General features: G+C 40.4%; 1 protein-coding gene across 11 annotated transcripts in view; it reads right to left on the reverse strand.

Moving 5' to 3' along the window:
* Positions 1 to 20,302, reverse strand: part of BEND7 (BEN domain containing 7) — an 80,512-nt gene that overhangs the window by 32,348 nt on the left and 27,862 nt on the right. For 10 of the 11 annotated variants that reach the window (XM_014548010.1, XM_005876593.2, XM_005876594.2 and 7 more), the window contains 3 exons: positions 19,482 to 19,604; positions 16,122 to 16,384; positions 4,023 to 4,248 (listed from right to left, as the gene is read on the reverse strand). In XM_014548010.1, coding sequence (XP_014403496.1) covers positions 4,023 to 4,248; positions 16,122 to 16,384; positions 19,482 to 19,604 — 612 coding nt within the window. Of the gene's footprint in view, positions 1 to 1,625; positions 2,875 to 4,022; positions 4,249 to 16,121; positions 16,385 to 19,481; positions 19,605 to 20,302 lie in introns of those variants that run through there. The other variant, XM_014548016.1, reaches the window with a different exon arrangement.

Consider the following 20,302-nt stretch of genomic DNA (forward strand, 5'->3'; position numbering starts at 1 on the left):
ATGCACAAATGTTGTGCATCGGGCCTCTAGTCTTGTCAGAAGCACAGTCAGTTTTGGAGTACACCATCCAAGGAGTGCTCCCTCCCAGAGCTGCTCTGAGGCCTGGTGTGTGCCCTGGCAGACCATCACACTGTTCGCTCCCCAGGAGAACAGCAGTGTGTATAGCAGGTGTGTGTTGCCTAGAGTAAAATGAAGAGTTGACCAGTTCTTTAACTTGACAAGCATATGTAATTTCCTTTGAATGTAAGAGGATTTAAGAATCTAATGTAGTTTGATACTAATAAAACTTTCTCAGCTAATGTCTACGAAGCTGAACTAAAAATCTTAACCCACGTTCTAAAAATGGCTTTGCGGTAACTGTATTTTCTGCAGAGCATTCAGAGAGCCAATGGTTCCATCACTATCTAGGTGGCTCTAACTCATGGTCTCCTGGTAAATGATATCAAGCATCAGATGGTCTTCAGCAGGTGCAGCATAACGTGAGGAGAGCATAACTGGGCACTAACCCTCCACTTAGTAAGAGCATATGTTGCTTCTTCCCAGTTGAGCTCAAAGTGTTCAGGTGAACTGCTCATTAAGGATCCTTGGGTCATACCTATAAATGAATTTTTTTAAAAAAAATATATTTCTTTATTGGTTTCAGTGTGGAAGGGAGAAGGAGAGAGAGATAGAAACATCAATGATGAGAGAGAATCATTGATCGGCTGCCTCCTGCACGACCCCTACTGGGGATTGAGCCCGCAACCCAGGCATGTGCCCTTGGCCGGAATCGAACCCGGGACCCTTCAGTCCGCAGGCTGACGCTTTATCCACTGAGCCAAGCTGGCTAGGGCTATAAATGAATTTTTAATGAATTACCAATATCTATTAGCCACCATAAAACAGATGAGACTATGTGAAAATATGTGATCTCTACAAAGAGGATTCTATTTTATTTTCAAGATACTGTCATGGGGATTTTAATTATCACTACAGAGAGCTCTGTATTTATTACACAATAAATTCTTTTATTTTTCAGTCCATTTCTGTTCCTATTTATAAGCATTTTAGAGGTTTCCATCCACTTCTTTTCCCATTGCTATCTTAGCCAACCTAATCACTTTGAAACAAAACCCAGACTCCACTGTTATTTTTACTTCTCAGATTTTATAAAATCTACCAGTCTTCGTATATTCCTAGGTTGTAGAACATTTCACATTAATACAGTATTGGTGCATTATCTCAAAAGACAGAGAAAGGAAGACTGAATAATATTTGCAAAATCTTTTCAAAGTCTGTGGTAGACAGCAGTAGTAACACAAGTAGCCTTGTCACTGTTATGTATAAAGAAATGATTTTTCACTTTCCCAGTTTGCTCAGGTTCAAAAGACCTGGGTTAGGGAAATAAATTTTTCTTTTTCTCTCTACTAATAGCAAGAAAAACTGAATATAATTATTCTAAAAGACCTTCAATTAATAGCTACTTCCAAAAATCACTTTATATTACAATATGTAGGTTAATAAACTTTTAAAGTATAATATGCAAAGGAAAAAAGTATTAGGGAATTAAGAGAAATGTATTAAAATATATATTTAATTTTGGTTTCTATTTTTTTTTTTTTGCTTTCATGACAATTTATTAACTGGTAGAAATTTATAACAATGTTTTAATGTTGATCATTACAAATGAGTTGTGAGAAGACATAAAGATACATGTTGAGTGCTAGACCCAATAGGTCAATAAATTTAGGCTAAAATCAAGATGAAAAATAAAATCCTTTCTATCCACTCACCCAATGTGTATTTTCAGAAACCCTACCCTGTACAAAGCTCAGTAAAGTGCTACAAGTAATAAAAAATATTTAAGACAAAGCTTGTCCTCAAGATACTTACAGGAGATGATCAGAATCAATCAGGTGAGAATGCTGACCAGTAAGTACAAAGAGAATGTTCTTATAAGAAAGACAAACTATAGTGCATTCATACTTTTAAATAAAGATTGTAGGAAAGTACACAGTAACCTCTGCAGGGTGAAATTATGGAGGCCTTTCAGCTTTCCATACCTTTTTTATGGTTTGGAATTTTTACAAGCATGTATTATTTTTGTAATCAGGAAAAAACAAAAGAAAAATGTTTCTGAATAAACACTGCAAGGAAACAAGTGAATATACAATATTTGTTGACTTAGGTTGTTGGTAGCTTATGGGTAGATTTCTACCTATTTCATAGTTATTTTGTTGTTCTAAAAGAATTTTAATGCAGATTTAATTCAGTAATATAAGAAGTGTATAGAAACTTTAAGTTCTTTGATTTGAATAACTTTTATTACGCAAAGGGAGCAGAAACCTCATTGCCATATTTATTTCTAGCTAAAGAGTAGGGCTGTGAAGAAAATTAAGGCATCTTCTCTATTTCTGTTTATAATACACATTTTAAACTACTGTGTGATGTCCAGTTAGCTTGAAAACAGTAGTATAAACCCATTCTAGTCTACTTGTAATGATAAATTTCATCACCATCTATTATTAGGGTAACTCTTCTATTATTAAATTGGAACATGGTCATTTATGTTTCCCCAATTTCCAAACACTTTCATAATCTTAATATACTGTCCCCCCAAAAAAGAAAATTAACACAAATCCTGGCTCCGTTTCAGTGTGTTTCAAAGCTTCAGCAATGAAAAGCAGCACCAGCCTTGACCTTCCCGTCTCCCGCAGACACATTAAATCTTCACCTCCTCAAGTCCTGGTCACCACTGACCATTCCCAAAGCCTGCAATCTTTTTAGTGTCACTTCAGGCCGAATCCCTCTTTTCAGAAATGACACCGATTGTGATATCTCTGTGGTTTTTCTTACTTAGTACAACTCAACTATCATTTTTAAGTGAAAAAAATTCTGTTGGAGAATGAAAAATTTTCTGTTAATGAAGGCTTTTGTCCTTCTGGCCATGAACAAAAGGTGTCTGGAACTTGCTGACTCCATTTAAAAATCATATTACTTTGTGAAGTTCATTGTAGGTTTCCAAGTATCCTTAAGTACTATTAAATTAATTTGCTCATTTTGCAGAATAACGGGTCCAGGGGTGGGGAGGAAAGGGCCTCTGCATCCAGTCCCAGTCCACAAGCCAAAAATGTAGGAACTGATACAGTTCCTACAGGAACTGTAAGTAAGTTCTTACAGTGATTCTAGTAATCATTAAGGCCTGATGCACAATTTCATTTTCATTGTAGTTGTGTTTATAATTGAGAATTCATTTACATTCCTTTAAAAAATAACACTTATGTACTTCTATTACCTAAAATAACATTTATCAGAGCCCTAAGCAAGAACATTTTAAAATTAAGAAATAGGTCTAAGATATGGATCTGGATATAAATGAGTATCAAATCATACATGTACCTGCATGGCTATTGTAATGCTGTGGGATTCAGACACATGTTCACAGGGGCTGAAGGGAAGACACCCATGGTCTTCTTTGCATGTACCTGGCATGGCTCCATGTCACAAAGCCAGGAGAGCAGAGGAGACCAGGAGTGTGTAGAGATGCACAGGGTTTGGTTTCACAGTGGGTTCATTTACATTTAAAATGTCTTTGGAAGCAACGACCTTCTAAAAGCAACTTCTGCCCTTTGGAGACAACTGTTTTACTTTATTTTCAAAAAAAACATCATAGCTTTATTCTTATTTACAATTAAAAATTTAAGTTGAAATTTGATGAAGTTCTTAGTTAGAAATTACTGAGAGGAAAAGTATCTTCATTTTAAAAATCGATTAAGAATCAACTTCTTTTTAGTTCTGCAGCAGATTACACTAGTTCTTAAATTGTTATTTTAACAGATGAACATCACTAGAACATTACCGAATTCTAGTGGTATTTAGAGTGGTGAGTTACAGAGCTCACACTCAAAAACCATGCCAGTGGGTAAACTGCCAACGGCCTATTAAATGAGCCTCCACTTAGTCTACTACAATTTCAGCTGCATCTTTATGGAATGAAACAAAGCTCAACAAAGAACCCATAAAATGAAATGATGCAGACCAACCTTTTATTGCACCCACAATATTTTGGTCTAGTCCTTTCCGGTTGTCATTGAGTCCTCTTTTCCTCTTCCCATTGGGTAAGGAGTTAGCCAAAGTCTTGTCATCAAAAAACGCACACACCAGTTTTCTAAACAGAAGGCTTCCTGAGCGAGTGTAGTTTGACAATATAGAGTCCAGCTGAGATTTAGGCATAAACACATCAAAGCCTTCAGCAAGTTGCACTTCTGGCTACCAAAAGAACATAAATATTTTATTAAAAGCAAGATTTGAAGCATTTGACTTTGGGCATATGTGCAACAAATAAACATTACTAGCCATTACAATGTCCACAGCCTATGAACCACACAGTCTCACCTCAGCTTTGTGTGTATTTGCAATTTACAAAACCAATTCCTAGTTATAATTCACAAAACAAGATGCTTTAATTTCAATGTTAAGTCTTGTCAAAAGCAATGGAAGGAGTACACTGAAAAAGCATTCTTGTCTTTAGATTTAGCCAAGGGAAAGCTGGGTAATCACAAATCATATAATTCTAGAACTACAGGGGACTTGAGGCTTCCGGGTGAAACATCCTCATTTTTTAAATGAAGGAACTCAGGCCCAAATGACTTAAAAATAATTTAAATATACTCAGTGCCTTACAGTTGACACATCACTTTCTCCTCCATGAAACAATTTAATTTCATTTGCTTAAGGACACAAATAAGAGACTCTCCCACATGTCTCATCCTCTTTGTACTAGGCCAGTAGTTTTTAGCTACAGAACAGTGTTATTTCTCTCCAATGAAAACTCATGTAAACTAATATATGAAATAAATGTAAATGATAGACAGGTGCCCCAGGCAGTTTAAATTTACCCGACCCCTAGTTTTGGAAGGAACGTGAAGCTATACCCAGAGTACCAATGGAAAATGAATGCATCAGTCACATTGCTTCCCTGTCAGGGATTTCGTGACTGGGGCACTGGACTGGAAGATCTGTAAGGTGCCTTTCAACGTAGACTCTACTGAATATGCTCAGACACTAATAACACATTCTCTGCCACCACGACATGAATGTTCACAACTCGCCTTTCATCTTTCCACACCCGGTTCACATCATTTCCTTTTCAAAACCTTTCCTAACTCCTTCCTGCCCAAGGAGGTGGCTGTGTGTTCTTTGTCACCGCTAATGATCTGACATGCTTATATAATTGTATTTATTACACTGTATTAAAATTATTTACTAGACTGTGGTCCTTCCTGGTGCCTGGAACTCCAACTTTGTATCTGTAGGGCTTGGCACATAGTAAGCACTCAATAAATTCTTGTTTAATAGATAAAAACTCAGTCATAATCTGTTGGTCATAACATGACTTTAAAATAATAACTTTAATATGAAGAAATGCAACTGGTAAACTTTCATTTAAAAAAAGGTCAGAAGGAAATCTCACTTAAGATGTATTAGAAAAGCTTATTCTCAGTTATCATATTTATTACTTTGTAAACCTGGCACTACTTTAGATTTTTCTAAATCATACTAGAAACACGAGGATTTGGGATTAGTTTTTCTCCTGGAGAGAAAAATAGGAATTATTATTTTTGTTTGTTCTATTGCTTTTCAAAAGGCCTAGCACATCATGGTCAGAGTAAAGAGGGAGCAGAGAAGGGCTTAAATTATTCAGATGGGTGGGAAGGAGTTTGGGCCCTGCCCCTCCCGAATGGAGTTCCCGACTGGGTCGTCCAGAAAGACATCTCATTTCTCAGCTTCACTCTGCCATTCAACGTTTGGTCTCTGAATGCTTGGGAAATATCACTATGAAAACAGTGCTGTCAGACTGTTTCCCAACTTTTGCACCTTGCTTCCGGTAAAGGTCGGCAGAGGAGGCAGATGGGAGCTGGGGCTGGACCCCAACTCCTAGAGCAGAAGCTGGCACACCCCAGGCACCCAGAGCATATTTGTCAAATGATTCAATGTAGAAATATTAGGGTTGAGAGAATTTTATCACCATAATCTCAGACTAAGTTTTGTTCATAAGCAGAATTTTATTTTGCACATTCTATGGCTGCATTTACACCTTAAATTCTAAATGAACTGATTGCAGATTTTTGCTAAGTGCTTCTGTATCATTTGAAAGCCATGAAAAAAAGAAAACAAAAGAATCCCTGCCTATTTTGTAGAAATAACTACTCCCAACTATTTGAGGGTCTAGGGAGAAACAGACGCTCTTAAATTTGCGAGAGAGAATGGAAAGATGGCAACTTGTCTCATCCCCATAACTCTGAAACCATCACAGGCTCTGAACACTCAGCCACCTGACCTCTGGGACCCCCAGAACCTCCTCCGTGACTCATCTTGTAGGACTTGGTTTCCTAGCCGCCAGGCAGAACTAGCCCCTCCCTTCCTCGCGCACTTAGTGTTTCCTATGAGCTCCGTTTATGGCCCTTCCCACACTGCATTCATCTAGTTGGGAGTTTGTGTTTCTCATCAGACTGTGCACTCTTTCGTATTCAGAGTGCCAACCCCCCAGTTAGTGTCTGATGGATATTTGTCAGAACACACAAAAAGCTATGTAGAAATTCATTCAATGTGACTAGTATTTAGCAATTTTTTATCCCTGTATAAATGAAGACGTGGGTTTGAAAGTTTGAGTCGTGGTCCAGTATCCCAGTCTTTTCCTAAAAGTACCTGCGCTAACTCAGAGCAGAGAACCCAGAGAACACAGACCTGCCTGAATCAGTATCTATTAACTGAGCACCCTCCGTGTGTAAGGAGTTTAAGGTCGGACTCAGCAGATGAGACACACACACAAATACCTACCATGCAAAGTAGAAAGTGGTAAGCGCTACGTACGAGAGAGGTACAGAGCATTAGGCAGCATTTGACTAGTGAGGAGTGAAGGGGTACAGGAGGGACAGGATAGCATTTCATCAGGCCCTGGATATAGGATTTAGGAGGCAGAGATGCGGTTGCTGATTCTGCCATCTGCTGTGAGTCCTAACTCTAAATATCTGGAAGTTTCTATGGAGCCAAGAGACTCCCTGTGAGATCATAATAGTATTTTGATTTCTGAGACACTATCCCAAAACAGAAGTTGTCAAAGCTTCCTGTTCCACTTTCTATTGCCAGAAAAATGTTTTGTTTTTTTTCCAGCATTCTTTCCAGATCAAGGAACACGAACTCGCCCAGTTATGCACCCTGTGTAAGGGAGTCAGTTTTATTAGTTGAGGCAGCAGCCAGAGCAGAGGTGACAAATCTCTGCCCCCTTCTTGATCTTCAGGTCCTTTCTCTTATGCAGATTTCTTAGCTGGTGGTGAATGAGCACTAACATTATATCTACAATGCAACACAATGCAAACCAATTTCTTAAAAATAGCTTCACTTTCTGAGATAACGAAGAAAAGATCATCTCAAATTTTCACATGAAACCTTTTTATTTTCTCCATTTTATAAATATAACCACACAGTGGATTACTACCATCTAATGACCCACATCTTTGTATATATATTTAAAAACAGGCTAAACTCTTTAATTGTATCTTTGAATCTCTTTTTTGTTTACTGTCTCTAGTTTAAATGAGATCTCTCTGCTTACTAATCATGGCTATGACAGAAACCAGCATTCCAAATGAATATCCTTTTAAAAACTAGACTTCCTTGGACAGAATCACCATTTGATACTCCCATGAAGACAGATAGTTAGCATACCAATTTTCAGACTCTACTGATTACTGAAGTAATATGTTTCAATAAATTCTATTGAATACTTAAGATCTTTGAATGGTGACATCCAAAGTGTGGGGCATAATTTATGACACTTATAGTCATTATTTTAAGAGCTAAGAGTCTGAATTCCCAATATAAATTTGGATTTTCATGCATCCCATGTACCTCAGCCACTCAGCACAACAATGTATCATATGTTGAATTTTCCTTATCTAGTGGCATTACATCTTACACTGAGTGAAGTTCTGGAGGCAAAAACTGCATGTAGTCATAAGGACTCTTGAAAATGTTCCTGGACCCAGGTTTGTGAACATTAGCTATCTCGTTTCTCTTTCCATTTCAGTTGTGGTCTCCCTCTGCTTAGAAGTAAGCCAGTGATGGCGAACCTTTTGAGCTCCGCGTGTCAGCATTTTGAAAAACCCTAACTTAACTCTGGTGACATGTCACATATAGAAATTTTTTGATATTTGCAACCATAGTAAAACAAAGATTTATATTTTTGATATTTATTTTATATATTTAAATGCCATTTAACAAAGAAAAATCAACCAAAAAAAGCTGACCCTTGAATATCATGGGTTTGAAACTGTGCGGGTCAAATTACACATGGATTTTTTCATAAATCCATGTACTGTTTTTGATCTATAGTGGGAGTCCTAGGATGTGAAGAGCTTACCGCATGTATTGTTCTCTGCCATTTTACATAGGGGACTTGAGCATCTGTGGGTTTTGGTATCCACAGGGGGTCCTGGAACCAGTCCCACTCAGGTACTGAGAAGCAACTGTGTAGTTAAATTCTGGGGAAGTCAAGAGTTACATGTGGATTTTTTACTGTGTGGGGGGTTGGCAACTGTAGTTTGGGTCCAAACCTACTGTGGATAAGAGATCCTCTAAGCAGGTAAATTAAATTTTTTTCCCCTTAAGTCCCTATGAGAATATCATGTGACTTCCCTGTATAATCTAAAGAAAAATATGTAAAACAATTTGAAAGAAATGATACAAATTAATCACAGAGGGAACATTTCTGATACAGGCTTTTTATATAAGGTACTAGAGGCCTGGTGCACGAAATTTGTGCGGGGGGGCGGGGGGAGGGCTCCCCCTCAGCCCAGCCTGCACCCTCTCCAATCCAGGACATCCCTCTCACAATCCTGGACCACTGGCTCCTAATCGCTCACCTGCCTGCCTGCCTGGTCGCCCCTAACTGTTTCTGTGTGCCAGCCTGATTGCCCCTCACTGCCTCTGTGTGCTGGCCTGATCACCCCTAACTGTCCCCCCTGCCAGCCTGGTCGCTCCTAACTGCCCCCCCCGCCCCCGCCAGCCTGGTCTCCCCTACTGCCCCCCGCCGCTGGCCTGGTTGCCTCTTACTACCCCCCTCTGCCAGCCTGGTTGCCCCTAACTGGCCCCCCTGCCAGCCTGGTCACCCCCAACTGCCTCTCCTGCCGGCCTGGTCACCCCTTACGCCACCCCTCCCCCCCGCTGGCCTAGTTGCCCCACGCAGCCTGCTGTTCAGTCGTTTGGTCTTCCCTCACTAAACCCCCTGCCAGCCTGGTCGCTCCACGCAGCCTGCTTGTTCAGTCATTTGGTCGTCCCTAACTAACCCCCCTGCAGGCCTGGTCGCCCCACACAGCCTGCTTGTTCAGTTTTTTGGTCGTCCCTCACTAATGCCCCTGCAGGCCTGGTCGCCCCAAGCAGCCTGCTTGTTCAGTCGTTTGGTTGTCCCTCACTAACCCCCCTGCCAGCCTGGTCGTAGGCAGCCATCTTGTGAGGGCATGAGGGTTAATTTGCATATTACCTCTTTATTATATAGGATTATCAATACCAAATTGTAAAAAGCTATATGTGATCATAGGTTAAAAGAGTAAAAAGAAGTGTATGAATATTCAGAGTGGGCACCGGCCCCAGATTTTCAATTGTTAATTAATAAATTAGACACAATAGTTTGTGTCTCTATGTAAAAAACAGGTAGCCCGTTTCAGACTGGCTTACTATTTGCTACTTACTATATTCCAGGCCCTAGTAACACACATTCCATGTGTTTTCTAACTTAACTCTCAGCCTACGAAGTGGCTACTATTATTATCCGCAACTTTCAGATGCAAAAACTGAAGTTTAGAGACATTAGGTTACTTATAAAAATTACTCAACTAATATGTAATGAGGTAAGGATTTGAACCTAGGCAGTCTAGGCTGGAACTTACACTAACAAGCATATACTGCCTTAATTCAATGTGTCAATGAATAAATTTAAAAACAGCTTGCCTGGTTGATTTGCTTTACTAGCTCCCAGTGAATTGCTTTATTTATTGTGCTAAAAAGAAATTAAGAAAACACATTCTGAATTCAGAAGCCACTTCTGTTGAAAGCACCAATGCATTTTAAATTATTTAATAATTAGTGGCCCAGTGCACGAAATTCATGCACGGGGGGGGGGGGGGGGGGGGCGGCGGTGTGTGTCCCTCAGCCCGGCCTGCACCCTCTTGTGTAATTTAGGATTTGCTGGAAAATATTCATAGTTATTACAAAAATAGAAAAAAAATTTTAAAAAACATTTAAAAGCATTTTAAAAAACTGATCTTAGTGTTTCACCGAAGCCAAAAAACTAGCCAAACAAGAAGCAACAACAATGAAACAAACCTGAGCCATGCACATCTGCCCTAAAAATCACAAACCAATATATCCAACTAAGTAGGAAAAAACAGGAACTGTAAAAAAGTCACAAGTGTCTTGTCTGAATACCACTAGATTATTGGGTTGTACATGTGTCAAAAAATAATATTGTACTTAAATCTAAAATTTGGTTTGGGGTTTCTGCTTTTGTGTTGGTGTAATATAGGTTTCAATTTTGTTTAATGTGCTAATTAATATGGGTTACATAATCCTGCCCCCAAAGAGAAACATTTCTGGCCACTCATTTAAAAAAACACACAATTTGTTCATGTATATTTGTTCATTTATATGTAAACATAAATTTACTTAACAAATATTTATATTCATCCCTCTAAAGATACTTAGCTAGGACTGCTAAAGTTGAAAAAGAATCAGTATTTACTGGGTGCTTGAAATTTACCAAGTACTATTCAAAGAATTTTACATAGATTACTTCATTTAACTCTCCCAACAGGCCAACTCTAAGAGGTCAGCACTATCACTATCCCCATTTTATGGAGTGAAAGCTGAGGAAGGCGAGGGTAGGTGTGCTTGCTCAGGGTCACACAGCTAAGCTTCTAGCCCAGGTAGCCTGATCTCAGAGCCTGTACCCTTAACCATTAAGTTCTCCTACCCAGAAACTCCTAAGTAAAGAGAATACACAGTTGTAGTCTAACATTCCAGTTCCCCTTTGTGTAGCAATCATCCCGAGAACAGCTACCAAGTGTTGGGCACGTACAAGAAATGTGCTAGGACAGATGCCTGAGTCTCACTCAGATAAGGGCTCACTGCAGACCTGGGTTTGAGAACCAGCTCCACCCTTCTGGGTGTGTGAACTTGTGCTTCAAGTCCTTTATGACACGGTGTCCTTATCTATAATAATCATGACTCAGAGTAAGGAAGAAATGTGAGAAATTATTTAGCAAAGGATAGTAAACAAATATTACAAACCAGTATACAAAGTTCTAGAAGGAAGGACTGTTGAAATTATACTGGGGCCTTTGGGGGTTGGGGGGTAGGGAGAGAGGGCGGTAACAAGGAAAGAAGAGAAAATGGGAGTTAAATTGAGGGGAGGGTTCTAAATTAAAGCCAAGTCCTAAACCCAAAGTTTCATGTTTATTTTATACTAGAGGCCCGGTGCATGAAAATTTATGCACTGGATGGGGGGGGGTCCCTCAGTCTGGCCTACCCCCTCTCACAGTTCGGGAGCCCTCGGGCAGGAGGCAACCCAGAGATCAGGGGAAGGCGACGCCCCATCACACCTCTGCTGCTGCCACTGCTGGCAGCGCAAGCCTCGGCCAGCCCTGGTTACCTGAGCCTCGGGCAGCCCTGGGTGGCTGGGCAGCTGACATCTGAGGCTTGCCTGCACCTCGGGCTGGCCCTGGGCAAGTGGGGGGCTGAGGGGACTGGGGGTCTCCAGAGGCAGGTACGCGGAGCGGCCAGGCCCGCCTGGGGGTGGGCCCAGCCTTGCTGCATGCCTGCTGCCCTGGCGGGGCTGAGGAAACTGGGCACCGCCATCTTGTGGCTGTGGGCGCTGCCATCTTCGAGGGCGTGGCAGTCAATTAGCATATTCACTCCTTATTGGCTGTGGGCACCGCCATCTTTGAGGGTGTGGCAGTCAATTAGCATATTCCCTCCTTATTGGCTGTGGGCGCTGCCATCTTTGCGATGGCATGAGGGTCAATTAGCATATTCACTCTTTATTAGATAGGATATTATGCTTAATGCAAATGCATATGTTTCATCACCTGTAGACTAAGTAACATTTACTAAGTACCTTTTATATGCAAGGCACAGCAATAGGATTTTCCCACATATCTGTATCATTTAGTGTTCCCAAGACTGAGGCATTGACACTGCAGTTGGCTGTGATTAGAGCTCACTGTTTTTTCTACCTTTGAACACAGATAATCATTATCAGTGTTCTACCTGCAACCATCTATGGCCCCACATGTGTGCTTAGGTTTGTGTTTGTGCATAGAGATACAAATTTGTATTTTGGTGACTCTAAAAGTCACAGCATAAAAAAGATAACTTAATGCATTGTGAATTTTTAAAAATGTACAATATTTTTTACACTTAAAAAGGTAATAAAGCATAGGTTTTATGTGTCATATTTCATGGCTTCTAACTCTAATCTTTCTCCTGTGCTCCAAACTTTTACTTCCCATCCAGAGTTGAAGGCTGCTTCTGCTTTCTTTTCCTATTTCAGTTAAAGAAGTCAGGACCATCTAGTCAGCAACCCAGTTTTCCAAGATAGAAATTGGAGGTTACTTCCTACTGAGTTACCAAGTTGGGTACCTCCTAAATGTCTCTCATGTTTTCTCTTCAGGCTCACTGCTTGTGTACTGACCCTCCCAATCTTGCCTGGCTGACTGTAATTATCTGCCTCTGGTCTCTTTGTGTCTAGTATCTTCTCTCCATCCACAACGTTGTTCCACTTTCCATTCTAAAACACAGGTATGATTATTTCTCTACTTGAAACTTGCAATAGTTCTCTAGTGCCCATAAGATTAAGACCAAGGGCATTGGCAAGACATTATATGTCCTTCACTATCTGGCCCTGCCCTACTTTTATATCATTATTTGCTACCACTTGCCCAATCCTACAACTTTGGATCTACCTCTCCCAATACTGGGTACTTTTCAGAGTCCATCTTCAAATACACATTTCCTACCCACTTATATATATATCTAATTATATTTTCTCCAATCTGTTTTATTGAAAGATTCCTTTAAGATTATTATAGATTTGTTTTTTCCTCTGGACTTCCACCAAATTTTAAAAGGTTCATGGCTAAGAAATAATAAGACTAAAAGGCACTAAGTTTGGATGCCTTAGCATTGATGGTCCCAATACCAAAGGGAGTCAATCTCCTCCACCAGGGACTTCGAAGTACAGCCCAGCCCCATGAATGCCATTGAGCGCTACCTATGGACAGAATTTCTTTATCCACCAATGGGACTCATTGCACAGGTGCAGTGCATTTCTGTTGAACAATGGGTTATCAGCTGGATAATATAATATCCATACTATATAATAAAAAGCTAATATGCAAATTGACCAAATGGCGGAATGACCAGTCACTATGACATGCACTGACCACCGGGGGCAGATGCTTAACGCAGGAGCTGCCCCCTGGTGGTCAGTGTGCTCCCACAGGGGGAGCGCCGCTCAGCCAGAAGCCGGGCTCACGGCTGGCGAGTGCACCGGTGGTGGCGGGAACCCCTCCCGCCTCCGAGGCAGCGCTAAGGACCCCTCGGGGGATGTCTGCCTGCCGACTTAGGTGGGGAGTGGGCCTCAGCTGGCAGTCAGACATCCCCCGAGGGGTCCTGGATTGCGAGAGGGCACAGGCTGGGCTGAGGGCCCCCCCCCCAATGCACAAATGTTGTGCACCGGGACTCTAAAGTATATATATATTTTTTATATATATTTATATACTAAAATATATAAATATAATATCCTATATAATAAAAGCCTAATATGCTAAGTGTCTGGTTGTCCGGTGACCTCTTGACTGTTCAACCAATCAAAGTGTAATATGCTAATGATATGCTAAGGCCGCTCAACCACTTGCTATGATGTGCACTGACCACTAGATGGGAAGAGAGTCAACCAGTCGCTATAATGTGCACTGACCACCAGGGGGCAGGCACTCCAACCGGTAGGTTAGCTTGCTGCTGGAATCCAGCTGATTGGGTCTGAGCAAGATGGGTCGGACATGCCCTGAAGCCCTCCCATGGTCCCTCCCCGGCTGGCCAACCTCCCGCATCCTCCCCTGGCCCCGATTGTGCACTGGTGGGGTCCCTTGGCCTGGCCTGCACCCTCTCGCAATCCGGGACCCCTCAGGGGAAGTCGGAGAGCCACTCCCTTCGGGAGAGCGCAAGACGCAGGGCTCATGGCTGGTGAGCGCTGCTGCGGCGGTGCGAACCTCTCCTGATCGGGACTGATTGGGCGTGAGCTTGTGGCAGGTGCAGTAGGGCCGAGATGAGTGGGAGCGGCAGGTAGGAGCTGTAGGCGGCGTTGGACTGTGGGTTTTGGCCCGATCCCCACAGGCCACCCCGAGGGACCCCACCCGTGCACAAATTCGTGTACCGGGCCTCTAGTATATATAAATAATTTTGCTTTTCTTTACAAGTATGTTATTCTTTCATCAAGGTAATAAACACCTAAGTTTTCATGGACAATTCTAAATGTGCATTATTAAATTTAATTTCTCTTGTTAGCAAAAAAAAATTATAAATAAAAAGCAAATTATATTTATTTGGCATGTAAATAAAATTATAATACTGATAAAGATAAAAACTCGATTTCACTAATGTACATAAGGCCTTTATAAGCTAGTTCTCAATTTATCTCTGAAGTATATTTGGAGCATAAAAATTAAAAAGGAAGGTTCAGTTATTAGCATTAGGGGATGATTTATACAACTTAAATGATTGCTCTTGATACATCAAAGCCTATCAGAAAAGAATGCTAAAAAATAAAGGTATTAAGAAAACTTCTTATGATTGAATATATTTTGTGTTATGGAATAATGTACCTCTGTTTCCAAATATGTGATCCACATGGGTTTTGACCAGAGCTTTAGTTTCAAAACAATATGCTCTAATCAAAGGAGCTGACTGGTCCAGAGTAAAACATTATCATCATTAATGACATTTTAAAATTAAGTTTTAGTCTAGAAAAACTTCTTAAAAATTATAGCATGTGTTCATAAATAAAAAACTAAAACAAAAAACCTTCGACACCAGGGACTGAATAAAAGTTCGAATGATTTTCTACTCTAAAAAAGTCACAAAATGATTTTTGTTGTCCCCCTTTATTAAGACCCAACATGGATACATGCTAGCAAACTGTCTTCCTATGCAATGTGAAAGAGAACACTTTTTAAAAACAGCCATTTACTTCTTACTTAAAAGGTAGGACCAAATTCTAATCCCATATAGGCCTGTGGGAGTTCTCAGCAGGATTCTCATCCTATGCAATCTGATAATAATAGATGACTCACTCTTGTTTATTTTAAGAACTCTCCCAACAAGTTGGGGTTGGAAACACCAATGTTCTTAGATATTATAAAGAGTATGCAATTGCACATTTAGCACACTATTAACAAAATTAGTTTATGGTCACTGAATATAAAATGGCAAGTCAGATATCTCAGATGTCATCCAACATTTTGGACTTGCAACAATATGCTGACTATGTTATTAAAATAGAAAACCTTTGCAGAGCATTAACCTATCATTACATAGAGTAAATGGCATGGCACTGCAGCCTAATTAGCAGTGTAGCTTGCATCTATAAAATAGAATTAGCACTACTGCTCCTTTTTTATTGTTAGTTTGTGTTTCTAGAAAGGTGTGACCTTATCTGTAAGGTTTGGTTCATTTATGCCCATCTGCAAAGGATTTAATTATGTTCTTTTAGCTCTACACTGAGGAAATTGAAAATGGCCACTTCAAAATTAAAATTGTTAAAGAAATTAGTGAGTAGATTACTCCCTCACCCTTCTTTCAGAGATAAAGAATGAAAACATGTTTAAATAAATAAGGCATAAGATTTTCCGAAAAGAAAATTCTAGGCAAGGAAATTATTCATCATTTTCCTTTCCTCTTTCCCACGTGTATTCTGCAAGATTTTCTAGTTTGCCTGGGCAGCATGAGTTAAGGGGAAAGTGTATATTTGAGAAAATTCCTAACAGTTATATCACATTAGTGTCAGCAGCCAGAAAACATCAACTTACATCGGAAGAAGGTGATTCCAGAACAATGCCAAATCCTAGGATGTGGTTCTCCCCCGTGGAAGTGCGCTCAGCTGCCTGGAGGGACGACTGCTCTGAGGCCACACCTGTCTTCTTAGTCTCCAACACAGTGGGCTTCTGCTTCACAGTAAGAGGTTCAACAGTCTTTGGGGGCACTTTTTTCTTTTTATTTCTCTTGCGTGAGACAGCAGTTCGCTGGGAGCACATAAGGGAAATTGGGGGTTGTTGTCTGTTTGGGGTTCCAACTGTGAACAATAAACAAAAATATGGTACAGGCACTTGTGTCCAACTTAGGAAAATGTCTCACCTGTCTATCTGCATGCTCCATTGGCTGAGACTGCAATGGGCTCACTCAAGGATGAAGCACACCACATAAAGCACGCGGGACCTGGATTTACCAAATAAAGGCTCTGGAGCACCTTAAAGTTCTACAGGCAGAAAAACACCCCAGAGAGAACTCTGCTGCAGATGCTGGTGAATAATTGGATTGTACTGCTACTGCCGGGTTCAATGATGAGCTACGAGGAAACATTTGAGCATGATTTTACAAATCACATGGCATTGTTATGTAAATGAGAACTCCAGAACTTAAACTGAGGTGTAGATATCCGTATTTTCTGGGAAGGCAGTCTCAGGAATATTCAATTGTCATTTGGGGTTAAACTGATCAGTTGCTAGCACTAAAATGGACAAAGACTGGACAAGGATGATCACTTGGGTAAGTCTGAGCAAATGAATAGTCTGGAATGACCAGTATGCATGTACCAGTAAGCATGTGGGCAAAGCCTGCTAGTCACTTGTCAGGTCCTGTAACCCCTTCCTCACAGACATCAACTGCCTCCACAGCACTACACTGCTGGCTCAGACCTGGCCACTTCTCCACACCTCAGTTTTATGTGGCTGAAAAATAGAAATAACAGAGTCCTACACGCATCAAGCAAATGAGCAAAATCCAGAAATAGTTTGCGTTCCAAAGACAAAAAGCACTGAACAAGAACTAAGTACTAATACTGAAAATATACTTAAAGAAACAAGGATGGTAATTATAGTTTTTACAGGTGCACTTTGAGAAGTAATGTTTGTTAACCATTTAAAAATACTCGCATGGAAAATTTAAAAGAAAAATATGAAATTTTCATGTGTTAATATGGCTTACTAAATGTGACCATAGAATATGCCTGCCTTTTTGTAGAAATACACCTATAAATATGTCAAATGCAAACTGAAGATCTTTAAATGCAAATAAATATGGAATATTTCCTATCAGCTTGCAAATAAACAATATTTACACTTTAAATTTGATATTTTCATTTCCAGCCTATAAAGAAATTTTTAACTGTTGGAAACAAACTACAGACACTGCATATAAACTGAAAAGTTTTTAATCACCCATGCAGTAATTCATTGCGCTTATGGTTTCTCGACCTGGAGCTTGAAAAAAATCTCAGTGCCTCAGCCTTACCCCAGAATAATTGAATCAAAATTCCCACGCACTGAGATTTCTCTAAAGTTCCTCAAGTAATTCTAATGTGCAAGCCAGAGTGGAGAACTTTTCTCTCTTCTCTCTGAATTTTCCCCAAAGTCAAGGGGACTATTAAAGCAATTATCAAGATAGTCTAGAACACACGCCTCTCCAAGACTCACTATCTAAATTAAAGGTGAACGTATTTTTGGTTTCAACACAGGGACTATCAGTTTTCTTCTCCTTTTGCAAGTCTAGACATAGCCAAAGTTTCTTGCATCCAGATCTTATTGCTTGATCCTACTACCTTAAAGCAAAGATAAAACTTTCTAAATACCTGTCTTGAAGGCAATAAATTCTAGCCACACAGCATACATTTTTTGTTGTTGTTGATTTGTTTTTTGTTAATCCTCACCTGAGGATATTCTTTGCATTGACTTTTACAGAGTGGAAGGGAGGGAGAGGGAGAGGAAGAGAGAGAGGGAGAAGAGCGAGAAACATCAATGACAAAGAGACACACTGGCTGCCTCCACATGTGCCCTAACCGGGGCCAGGGATCAAATCTGCAATCCAGGTACGTACCCTTGAGCAGGAATCAAACCCGCAACCCTTAGGTGCATGGGCCAATGCTCAACCACTGGGCCACACCAGGCAGGGTGCTCACCTTACTTTTATGCAATCTTGGGTGACTGAAATGTCTTAAGTAGTAAGCTTTTTAATATCAAAACCACATCATTAAATATTAAAATTTTACTAGAATTCACTAAAAGGCACCACGTACAATTTCTGAACCATGACCTTCATGAATACCTTTACAATGAAAGGAGGGGAATGCTAGTCACACATGACTGTACTATTTCCTGCTTTAGGCCAAGGCCAAGGAGCTGTTTTCCCTGACAAGAGGAAAAGCTTAATAAGATGATCGATTATTTTCGGTACATGTCACAAAAAAGTTCTGTTTCTCCCCTAATTGTGAAGATTAGAAAACAGAGCCCCTATCATCAAGATCTAGACTTCTATAAAATACTCTGTGGTCTTTATTACAACACTAACAAATTGCTTACACTCGTGCCATGCCTTACAGAATTCATTTACGATCTCATTCTCTGTTGAAAACAACCCTGAGAGTGAGAGGTTAGTACTCCAGAGACAGGAGAGAAATCTGAGGCTCAGAGAAGTTGCATAGGAGTAAGGGGAGAAACTGAACTCTCACCCCAACCTGCAAATGCACTGCTCTTCTATTCTTCAGCCTAAGAGGAGTGAGGACAAAAAAGGCGTCATGTAAATGAAGAAGACAAACTGTGCCTGAGCTCCTATGTCCTGAATGTCAGGGAGAAAAGCCACCAGCAGGGCCCATGCTTCCCAAAGGCCTCCTCCACACCTACCGGACCGTGTGCCTTCCACACTGTCATGCCAAGCCCCAAAAGGACTCGTGCAGGAGTGGAGGCCAAGATGCAGGCAGCCACCAAACAGAGCACCTCAAGGGGCCAGATAAGTCAGCTCATTTTCTTTCCTGATCGGAACCTCTTTGTCTGTTCACATTCGGATAATAAGCTGAAGAACTCTGCCCACCTTCATGTATAATTGTTTCAAAATATAATGAACCAACATGTGAGGTGCTAGGAGATCAGGGGGTGAGGTATACAGAGCACATGTACATAGGTAAAGGATTAGTATTATTAGCAATACAAATTTTGTTAGATGTTCTAAAAGGAAAATAGGTTGGAAGAAAAGCTGAGAAAATGGATACCTAAAAAAATAATAGCAAGACAGCAGAGGGAAGAACTGAACAATAAAAGCACAATAAAAAATATCCCAACTGAAGATGTCAGACATGCATTAAGAATCAGGGGACTTGATCTGATGTGTAATCATTGTACCTGCTTGAATTTGCATTAATTTCCGCATGGTCTTGAGTTCTTGGAGAATGGCCTGCAATGTTGACTGGCAGTTACAAGTGCAGCAGTTTGATCCAAATGATGAATTTACCACTGGAAGTTCTCCTAAGCAGGAAAGAAAAGAATGACATACTCCAAACAATACCAAAATTATAAAGAGAGGGGGAAAAGGTATCTTGACAGGACTTTGAAGCCTGTGCAATTATGAGACTGCGCCTAAGGAAAACGTACCCAATAATTTTCACAACTTAAATTTGGGGGTCTGACTTTATCTAATTATCCAGGCTTCTCTGTATTATAAGGTTCCTGCTGTTTCACGGGTGGTGGAGCCGCAGGAACGTCCGCATACAATGTGCTGTCACAGCAGGCCTCCCTCTAGTCACACCAGTTCATCTCAGATAACAATAGCTTAAAACTTCACTAGAAACATGCTCACGCTATTCTGCACAAAAATCTAGCTCTGAGAACCGCCTTACAAAAAACCTGGTAGCTACATGTGTTATAAAGGTTCCGGTTAAGAATTAAATGTCTTAACTATTAAAAAATAGTCTCAGTATTGAGCATGCTATTTCAAAAATTAAGAACTGTCAACACATTAAAACTTTTAGACACTCTCTGAGTGTGGTGGGTGGGGTGGGGAAGAGTGGGGGAGCAGAGTATGGAAGGACATTTGAACTTGTACTGGCTTTTCTCCACCTTAATAAAGGCAATGATCCTATATATTTTTTCCATTCCCATTCCTTTTTTTTTAATTAAATCTTTATTGTTCAGATTACATTTGTTCTTCTCCCCCCCCCCCATAA

This window comes from Myotis brandtii, unplaced genomic scaffold (genome assembly GCF_000412655.1).
Source record: "Myotis brandtii unplaced genomic scaffold, ASM41265v1 scaffold49, whole genome shotgun sequence".
Taxonomy (NCBI): domain Eukaryota; kingdom Metazoa; phylum Chordata; class Mammalia; order Chiroptera; family Vespertilionidae; genus Myotis; species Myotis brandtii.